This window comes from Cyprinodon variegatus, unplaced genomic scaffold, assembly GCF_000732505.1.
Source record: "Cyprinodon variegatus isolate N-32 unplaced genomic scaffold, C_variegatus-1.0 Scaffold206, whole genome shotgun sequence".
NCBI lineage: Eukaryota > Metazoa > Chordata > Actinopteri > Cyprinodontiformes > Cyprinodontidae > Cyprinodon > Cyprinodon variegatus.
This window is the reverse complement of record NW_015150659.1, coordinates 603,394-613,764: the sequence shown is the minus strand read 5'-3', so window position 1 is coordinate 613,764 and position 10,371 is coordinate 603,394. Positions and strand designations below refer to the sequence as shown.

The following is a 10,371-nucleotide window of genomic DNA, read 5'->3' as shown; positions in this document are numbered from 1 at the left end:
TATATAAAACAAATAAACAGCCAAACAAGCAAAATGTAATGTAGTGCTAATTAAACAAGATAAGTTTCATTAACCAACTCATCTTGGCGTACCGATTCCATTAGCATGAATCAGTGGTCTGATGAAGAAACAATCTTGTAGTAAACAGGCCTGACACTGCATGTATTGCATAAAAGACGGGACATTATGTGTCAATAGGTCCTTCTTTTAATTGTGTGGTTTGTATAAAATTGTATGAAAAAATTAAGCTTTTACTTGAATGAGTCAATTTATATATATATATATATATATATATATATATATATATATATATATATATATATATATATATATGGTAAATGTATGCATATTTATAAATATCTAAAATTTACCTTAATAATTTGCTATTTTAAATTAGGAGACAAACAACAATTAGTTTTTGTATGTCTTTGTGAAAATGATAAAATCCAGGGCATTCATGCTCTGACATACTACTGCTCTGACTTTGTGCGAACATTGACTTTGTGAATGTGTGTAAGTGTGATCACAGTTGTCTGCAGGTGTGAGACGTTACCATGACAGAATGTGGTAGACATTTTGCAGGCTCCTGAGGATACTTTATACAACATTGTAATATTTCTGTCTTGTTTACCATATAAGTCCGACTCTAAAATATTTCAATTACAGATATTTAGTCATTCATCTTTATTTTCCACTGGGAAATGATTGCACTGATGGGGTGATGTAGAAAGACTTCAGTAATGATGGTCAACATTTTGGAACCACCCCAAAATCTCACACTGCCAAAAAATAGAGTCTTAATTAAATAAAAAAAAAATTATTATTTTTGATAAACACAATTCTGAAGCTTTAAGTTTTAACCTTTCTCTATTTCTATTCCTAAAGCCTTTAATCAATGTTACACAAATTGCACTCATTGAAAGGTCCGCCAGATGTCTGGCCTGTGCAGACATTTCTCAAATTGTATAAAGGACATCTGACTGGAAGATTATAATGATAATTGTGTGGGTATGTTGATAAATGTTAATTGTTTATGGATTAAAACCAGCAAATGATCCATCCCCTTTAGAAGATTTATTAAGAGATAATAAAAAGTCATTTTGAGGACAAAATTGTATCAATTAAAAAAATAATATCTAAATTTTAAAGTACTCACTACATATTTCTCTATGTTAAAGTTAAGAACAAGGAAATGTTTTTTGTATTTTAAGTTAGAGGCTGTGAGTTCTTAAACCGCACATCCTCCCATCCTGTTTTACCATTTTCCCTATCCTAGCTGAAAGGTTAAGAGGACAGAACGCTTTATAAATGTTGCTCCGTAAAGGCCTATTTGTTGTATACCATGTTTTGAATAGAGAACATGCTTTTTTTTTAAACTAATTTCTAGTTATGTGATACGCAAGATCCGTTTCAATACAGTGATCCAGTAGCCTGGTCAGCCACACTGACTTACAGTCCTACAGACTTACAGTGCATCCTGATTTCAAAGGAGGGACTAACAGTCAGCAGAAACTGTTTAGAACCAATCAGATTACTATGGAAGCTATGCCAAAATATATTTTTTAAATGCACACTGTGTAACGTTTGCCCACTAGGGGTGCTAGACCTGTAACTGCCCATATTTTGCTTTGACTAAACAAAGAAAATAATAACAAAGATATATGACTGCATACTAGAAGCAAAGTGTTAACTTACCAGTCTAATATTAAAGTTGAGAGAACAGAATCAGTCTTAAATCTGGCTTATTCTTTCAGCCCGTGCCAACGAACAAACTCCTTTCCATGATTGACCTTTCCTCATACACGATCCCTTTCACATTTTCTCTTTTTAGCCTCCTCAGAAGGTTTAAACTTTTTTCTTGCTTCAGACATGAACAGTAGTAGATCAGGTGGAAAAACAGTAGAGCTAAAGCCACCATGACTATAAGAGCCTGCGGCCGTAAAGCGATACGTTCTTCCAGGTCGCATGACCTGGCCAAGGACGGTACATCTTCTCCCAACTTACATAGTCGTTATGTAAGTAAGAAGAACAATTTAAAATAACTTACATGCATCAACTCATTAGATCACAAAGTCCGTGGTGTTCTTTCAAAGATAAACACAGCAGTCAGTTGTTGAAATTGGAACAATATAAACAACTGTTTTGGGACATAATAAAGGGCATCATTATAATGCTGCAATTCAATATTAGCTGTAATGGTTAAAGGACTGTGCTGTTTTATCATTGGCCCACCTACCGCACTGTGATTGATCCAGTCTGTTTCAGACCAGAGTTTTGAGCCTTACCAGGCTGACTTACCTCTCTTTTAAGTCAATCTGGCTGGCCAGGCCAGTCTTTTAGCAAATGGATTTTTTAATGTGTCTTCCTTTTTTCAAAATTTTCACCAGCTCTCAGAAGCTGGGTTTGTTTTCATGTAGTCTCTGTACCTTAAACTGATGGCAAGCATTTTCATTAAGCTTGACACAAAGCAGATCTTGTTTGGTCAGTTTAATGCATGTGCCAACACAGACTGACCTTAACAACCAAGCAGGAGTCCTTTGCTTCTAGATTTACTTAACCTTTCTAATGGTAATACTGCACAAAATACGTATTACCATCCCCCCAAAGACGTACTTCAATTTACTGCAGTTTGTGTGTAATCTCCAGGGACAGTCAAGCTTTGATTTGAAGAGTGACATATTATACTATTGTGTTTGTATGTGTGCATGTGTGTTTGTAGAGAACTGAAGACAGAAGGGAGCTTATGAGGTATTGACTAGAGATTAAAGAGGAATTGGAGAAAGCAGAACACAAGAAGGCACAGAGAACCAGATGAGAGAAAGACTCTTTTTCTTAGTATTCAAATCTTTTTTTAATGCTGCTAAAGATTATTGCGTTTTCATCTTTGCAACAGAGGTGGACCTTATGTTACTTGAGTTGCTATATGTGCTGATACAAGTTTGAACCATGTATACAGAGGGATAGCAAAAGATGTTCTATTTTTTGTGCCATTGCATGCACAACACATTGTTACTTGATAGTGATGTACTGGCATAGTTATTTTTGTATCCTCTCACAGAGGTATAAAATTTGCATCTAGTCTTTCTTTGGAAAACAAAAATATTTTATACATTTAAGAGCAGTAACAATGAAAATAAATATGTCTGTTTTCTAAAGGGAGGAGTGGATACGTGTGTTTCAGTGTTTAGCAGTTGTAAAAGTTAATGATGGCGAAAAAAATAGTTTCTTTTTATGTTTCACTCTTATCGTCGCTGTTCACACATCAGTGGTGCTGAAAACGAACAGTCTGCAGCAGCTTCTTTTAATTGTTATTACTGTTATTCAGGTCAAATATGAAAGCTAATTATTATTGATAAAACCAAATGCTTTATAAAATATGAAAGTAAAGACAAGTGAAAAATATCAGCTGTGGGAACAGAAGCACTTTTATGGACTGAAGGACCTTAGATCATATCTTCAAAAACATTTTAATCACTGTGACAAAGATGCCAAGACTCATTCTAGCTGCTCAAATTACAAATGTATTATGGTTTGGTGTGAGAGAAAGTATTTTATGTAGGTTCTTCTCTAGATCATCTTCTAGAAGAATGTTTCATAAAATAAAAATAAAACTACAGTATGTGCAACTCTAAGCATCCTTTTCAATGGACATTGCAGTGTCTTCATTCAGAGACTTCTCTGGATCAGCTGACAGACCACTATAGGAGATCCTTCCTGGTTCAACCAACAGCATCTACAACAACTTGTGTGTGTACAAAGTTGTCTTAGATGTTGTAGAAATCGTATAAGACAGAAGGATTCAATATTTCCCTGGGATCAAAAACATATTTTTGAGTGGAGTTAAATTAATTAAACACTTAGTGGGAAGCCTGCCTCTCCATTGTAAGCATTTAGCATGAGTTCCAGAAAGGCTGGGCTAGGCTGAGATTTGGCATGGTTGTTATTTTGATGTGCAGATTTTATATTGTGTTTGGGTTGCAAATGGATCTGGTAACCATGAGTAACACTAATCTTAATGAAAATAGTGGATAGCATTAGCTTTCACTATTTTTCTATTTCTGTTTTTTGTTTAGCAATTTAACATTAGCTAACATAATATTTTTAGAATGGTCTGTGAAGTTTTCTAGCAGGGTCTATCACTGAATAATATGCAACTACAGAAGAACAACCAACATCTTCTTCAATTCGAGATTGTGAGTAAAGAAAAAAATCTGATGACTTTTAAGAGAGCACTTTTAAGAGAAAAAATAGGAAATGTACACAAAGGAGCAAGGCCAGTTTAGTAGGAGAAATTGATAACTGGTTCATTCCTTAATTCTTGCACTCCTTGGTGTGTTGCATGTAGGGACAGGACTGCAAAGAGCAGCAAAGATTGACTAGAGCACAACCAATTCTGCTGTTCGGCTTTGCTGTTAGAGTAAGAAGACTCTCAAGAGAGGTCTGTCACTAATATGGTGCAGTGTTGACAGCTGTTTGAGGAAGCAAAGCTTTTACAGAGCCAAAACTCTACTATTCCTTCCATTCCCTTGATCATTCTGGGTTTACTCTGTTTTTTAGTGTTTGAATTTTTCTCTTCACACTTTTTTTTATGGAATTAGAGGCAAACCCGAAGACTATCTACAATGCTTTATGGATATATTTTATAGCACATTTAAATAGAGTTATCCACTAGACTTTAAAAACTGTCATTAATCCACAGTCATTCCTTACTCACAGTATGCCCTGCATTTAACATGTTTTAGTTTGCACATGCAATTCAAGCTCTTAGGGTAGTTAATAAAGACTACAAGACAAATCAGAATTTTTATACAGGATGAAGAAGAGAGTATACTGTAAGTATATTATAAAAGCCTTAGAACTGAGGAATAAAGTAAGGCCAGAACTTAAAAATTAAAAAAATATATATTGTAGTTGTTAACTTTAAACTCACTGACTTAAGACTTTCAGGAGTCTGCTGTCTTATTGAATTGTTTCCTTGACAGCTTGTTATTTCACTCTCTGGAACTTCTGCTGGCTCTCCTCCATAAGATCTACCTTAGTTTCTTTCTATCACTGTCATATTACTAAATCATGTGTAGCTTATCATATTATCTAGATGAATGTCTACTTGTATACATCTACGACATATGCAATATATACTTGCATTGCTTTTGATTATGACCTTTGCATAGTTCATTATTATTGTTTCTCCATTCAATTGTGCAGTGATTCAACAGTGCAACGTCTAAGACTTATTTACATGTTGTTCTGCTGCGTTTTGTTTGTCCTCCCTTTTGTATTTATATTTTCTGCTTTAAAGTAAGCAGCAGGAATGCCAACCGGTTGTCTGCTGCATTCTAATGTTTAAGCTTCTTCTAACCTGTCAAACTTTATAGATGGGGTCTAATTTTCAGAGATTGGCTGCATTAAAATTCTCTCATGTCTCCAAACATAGGTTTCATTGCTGCTAATACGTAATACATCAGCTTAAACACATAAGACATCAGCTCCTCGTGTGTTTTTCAAATAACTCCAAAAAACCTAAACTTTCTGTTTAAGAGAAAAATGATTGACAGGGCAAGAGTGGCATAGGATCCAGGAGTTTTTCCTGTAACCAGAGTGTCCCAGTTGAAAGCCCAGCTCTGTCTATCTCAGCTGATGTGTCCTTTGGCAAGATGCACCCAAATTGCCACTAGCATGAGGGTTGTCATAAACTGGTGACACTTTTTTTTTCTGTGAGTTTGCCTAAGGGCTATGTGGCAATAGTGTAGCTTGCTACTGTTAATGCTTTAATGACCGAATGTAGTGTAACCACCGTTGTATTCAAACTTAGTGTGTAGGAACTGTTGTTCTGCAAGTTTTAGTTACATCTGGGTGATTAGTGGGCCTTTGCAGCTCTTGGTGGCTGCTTAGGAGGGGATGCAATAGTTTTATGATAATTTAATTGTTCTTCTCTGTATGACATAATGCTTCTGTCATAAAAAGCTTTTTGTACATCTTTTCCTTGGGTTACATTAACTGTGCTGGATAGTCAGACATTGCAGAACACAAAACTTAAACAGAAAATATAAATTTTAAAGGCAAGAGAGAAATATTTTCTGTATGTTATTAGTTAAAGTACTATATATTTATATGTGTGTGTATATATACATATACACTATACAGAAGCTGTCTACAAGAAAGGACAATTCAGATTGTACTTTGCATGTAATATCTATCTGTAATATTTCATATCTTCTAAAAGTCTTTTGTGGAGAGGGTGATCTCTTCCTCCATTATATGCTGGGGTAACAGCACCAGAGAAAACTACTTAAAAAAGCTCTACAAGCTAATAAACAAGTCCGGCTCTGTTCTGGGAAGTCCTCTAGAAACTCTGGAGATTATTTCACAAAGAAGAATTCTTCATAAAGGAAGGAAACATTATGGACAACAGTGAAAATCCTCTTCAGAAGATTATAAAACAACAATTTTAAATAAATGTTATTTGTCCGAGATTCTTTTAGTCAGGTCAGAGAGACAATACTAGAGATTTGTACTTATCAAACTAAGCTACTTTCTTCTGACAAGATAACAGGATTTCATTATGCAAATCTTTAACTACACTAAGGGTTTTCTGCATCACACTTGTTATGCTGATCTATTTCAACCTTCAGGTTAATTGACAAAAACGGATTATATTTTGCTTGGTGACATTCTGTTCTGTTTCTTTTCATCACTTTTCCTGATGCTTTAGACCCTGCCGTTGATCAGCACTGGTAAAAGCTGCAACATGATCTGCAGCACACATCAACCCATTAACATGTTCTTTTTATGAATTAGGCAAAGAGCATTATAATTATATTAGCAGCAGTTGTCACCATTGGGCCCATTTACTGCATTAGGTACATACAATAATTTCTACTGGGATCAGTTGGATTGATGAAGTAATTGCTTACTTTTCCTTCTGCGTGATCACATTGCATCAGCTGCGCTGATACCTGTCTAATGTGCTTACAAGCTCAGTTATTGTTGTCCTTTATCATGTTGATCTGACGACATAAACAGCATTATATAGCTGCTTATGAATTAACCAAAGCCTCTCTCTCTGTCTCTCTGTTCATCATTTGTAATGCCATATCTTGTTTTGACCTTAACCTTCCTCTTGCACGTGGTTCGAGCACGTGTCTATGCTGGTGATCCTGTTAAACTGTGTGACCCTGGGGATGTTTCAGCCTTGCGAGGATGTTAGCTGCCTGTCAGAGTGGTGTCGTATCTTGCAGGTGAGTGTCTTACTCCATTAGATGGGCTAACGTAAAGATTCTAAATTCTGTTTTTCTAAATGTGATGCTGTGTTAGAATGCTCCCTTTGGGAAACTTTCACCATGTTCTTTTACATTCTCAGTTAAAAGCTTACACATTTTGTCATATTGCTATTGCCCTTTTTCCACTGGGTATTATCTGGCTTGTGGCACTTAGCCGTTTTGTAATAGCGTTTTCATGATTTTTTTTTTTTATTCTTCCTGCACAAAGGGTGGCATTTTTAGTCCTACTCTAGATCTGATTGGAAGCAGTGCTTACTGAGGCTAAAGTAGCATGTACGGAACGCTGTTTATGTATTGGCCCAAAGTGTTTAGTCAAGCAGCAGTTCGATAGAGAGAAAATCAAATGAAGGAAAATGACAATCCACATATGTTACTGCAAAGCACAGTGCATGAAATAGCAAAAAAAAAAAATATATATATATATATATTTTTTAAAAAGCGCCTGCCTTAACAGGTCATTAGTTTTCTTAAAGTTAAAGAGTATCCCTTTACTATCTATAAATTATAAATCATGCCTAAGGACAGGCAGAAAAAAGAACACATCAGCTTTCTAAATTCCACACTCTAATTTTATAGATCGCAACCTTTCAACAACATCAGGATAGAGATAATAACTAAATGTAAAATCTTGACAGTTCTAACTTGTTATAATTTTTCATTTTTCATATTAGCTGCATTTGTTTAATGTTATGACTTTGATTTCACAAATATATCTTTGAAGTGAATAATTGAATTACATATTTTCTGCTTGTCTAATTGACATTTTATTCATACACACTTGTTTTGGAGAAGCACTGATTCATTGCACATCGAGATAGACTCATTATCCTCAAATAGAGAAATTCTCACAGCTGTACGAGACGTCTTACTAAATGAGACACAACCATAACCAATCATGGTGAGGCTGAACATTTCATTGCCAGAATTAACTAACTAATTTATTCAATAGATTCGTTTTTGTTATCAACACCCTGTTCTCATTGTATTTTGCTTTTATAAAATAAACATGCCTGTGCTATAGAAGAGGTTACTTTTAATGTATTTATCTTTTTTTCAATTAGGTACTGGATGATTGCATCTTCGCTTTCTTTGCGGTGGAGATGGTCATAAAGATGGTGGCTCTTGGAATTTTTGGCCCCAATTGTTACCTCGGCGACAAATGGAACCAGCTCGACTTCGTCATTGTTATGGCAGGGTCTGTATTCCATTGATGTCATTATTATAAACCTAAGTATAAATTAATTAAATTCACACATTTGCAACACAATTGGTATGATGATCTGTTTTAGGAAATAAATAATTTTTTTTTTTACCTGTGCTTTTAGTCCTTATTTTAAAGGTTTGCATCTGAGTTGTCATATGCAGAGTTGGGATTAAATGTTACTCTGATATGACAGAAATCAAGCAAGATATTCAGATGCAGATTCAGTGTATAAATTTGGATGATGGATAAATGTTTTTCAAGTTCATGTAATGTTTTTGTAGAATAAAGCATGATACCTTTCTTTTCATCAAATAAACATTCCTATTTCCTTTTCTATTCTTTCTTATGTACAAACAGGAAGGAATCAGACATAAGTCTCCTATGAAGCATTTTGCAGAAAGTTAAACATCACATGCAGAAAGAATCAATCTTAACTAAAATAATAATAATAAAAATAATAAAACAAACCATTTTAATAAGTGTGCACACCCTCAAACTTATACATTCTTGAACCTCCTCTTGATTCAATTCCAGTTGTCAGTGTTACAGGACCAATGTATAAGTAAGAAGAAAATACAAATACATTAGATAGCATTGTATACGATGGCAGAAGAGAAAGTTATTAATTATTGGAGATAAAATGGAACAACAGTGACCACTTGTTTTTCCATATTTGATGAGATAAATAAATATTAAACTTCACTTGTTTGGGACGTGACCAACAAACTGAGAACATTACTGAAAGAGCTGCAGGTATTTCTGCTTAGTGGCTGTTTTTATATGTGGCAGAAACCTGTGTTCTGAAGATGAAGAGGGATTTTATTTGAACATAGGTCAAAGCATGTTTCAAAGTCAGCAAAATAACAACATCACCTGTAAAGAATAAAAGCTATAGTTCAAAACTAAATCCGACAGATATCCATTAAGTCAACTGATGTGAGTTGTGGTCAAAAGTTGTTCCCTGAATTTGATATATTTTGAAGCTTTTCAAAGGTAGATTAGGGAAAATATTACCAAGACAAGATGATAGAAACTCACATTTACATAACCAAGAACAAATAATTCCTGATTTGAATAAAATGGTTGTTCAGACAGGATGCTGTATTTTCATTGTTTTTAACCGTTTACCTCTAACTGATTTGGGGGGAAAAAAACACACAGGTGTGACATATCAGTCATTATGATGGACGCAGTGTTGAAGGAGACTTAAAAAATGGGAAATTTGACAAAGACAATAATTTGTGAATTTGTTCTAAAAAGAGTGAGCCTGATTAAGAGCATGCATTCGTTATGAATAAAGAAATATTTTATTGTTATTATATATTGTTATTTATCAGAATTTACCCTTTTTATGAATTGGCATTTATATTATCATCTTTGCCAGTGATCTTGACAGCATATGGGAGAGACAACAAGAGCAGAGCTGTAAAGGGTATTATAGGCTACTGTAAAAGCAGATTTTACAGCTTGAGGTTTGCCCCCATTAAGGCTTTATATCTACCAGGGCAAATGGCATTTATAAACTGTGCAATTGCTAAACACTGGGATTCTTCTATTTCCAAGTAGCTGGTGAACGGTAAGGGCAGGTCAAGCTCCAAATTCCCAGATTTTCAATCAACAACCTTTCTTTATGTTGTTTTTGAGTACATGTATCTTGTTGGTTCTTTAATGCTCAATTTTTCTTTTTTGTTATGACAATTAAAACTTTGTTCTGTGTATACTGCATCTTTATTATCAGGGTGATGGAGTATTCCCTGGATGGCCACAATGCCAGTCTGTCAGCAATCCGTACTGTTCGAGTACTCAGGCCACTGCGGGCTATCAACAGAGTACCAAGTAAGTCCAATAGATTAATTGAATTACATGTAACTCTTTGAACTAATGCTA

At 34.7% G+C, this 10,371-nt stretch overlaps 1 protein-coding gene across 2 annotated transcripts in view; it reads left to right on the top strand.

The window, feature by feature from the left end:
* Positions 1-10,371, top strand: part of LOC107088099 (voltage-dependent T-type calcium channel subunit alpha-1H-like) — a 152,440-nt gene that overhangs the window by 69,722 nt on the left and 72,347 nt on the right. For both annotated transcript variants that reach the window (XM_015380041.1, XM_015380042.1), the window contains exons 3-5: positions 7,127-7,238; positions 8,342-8,475; positions 10,223-10,320. In XM_015380041.1, coding sequence (XP_015235527.1) covers positions 7,127-7,238; positions 8,342-8,475; positions 10,223-10,320 — 344 coding nt within the window. The remainder of the gene's footprint in view (positions 1-7,126; positions 7,239-8,341; positions 8,476-10,222; positions 10,321-10,371) is intronic.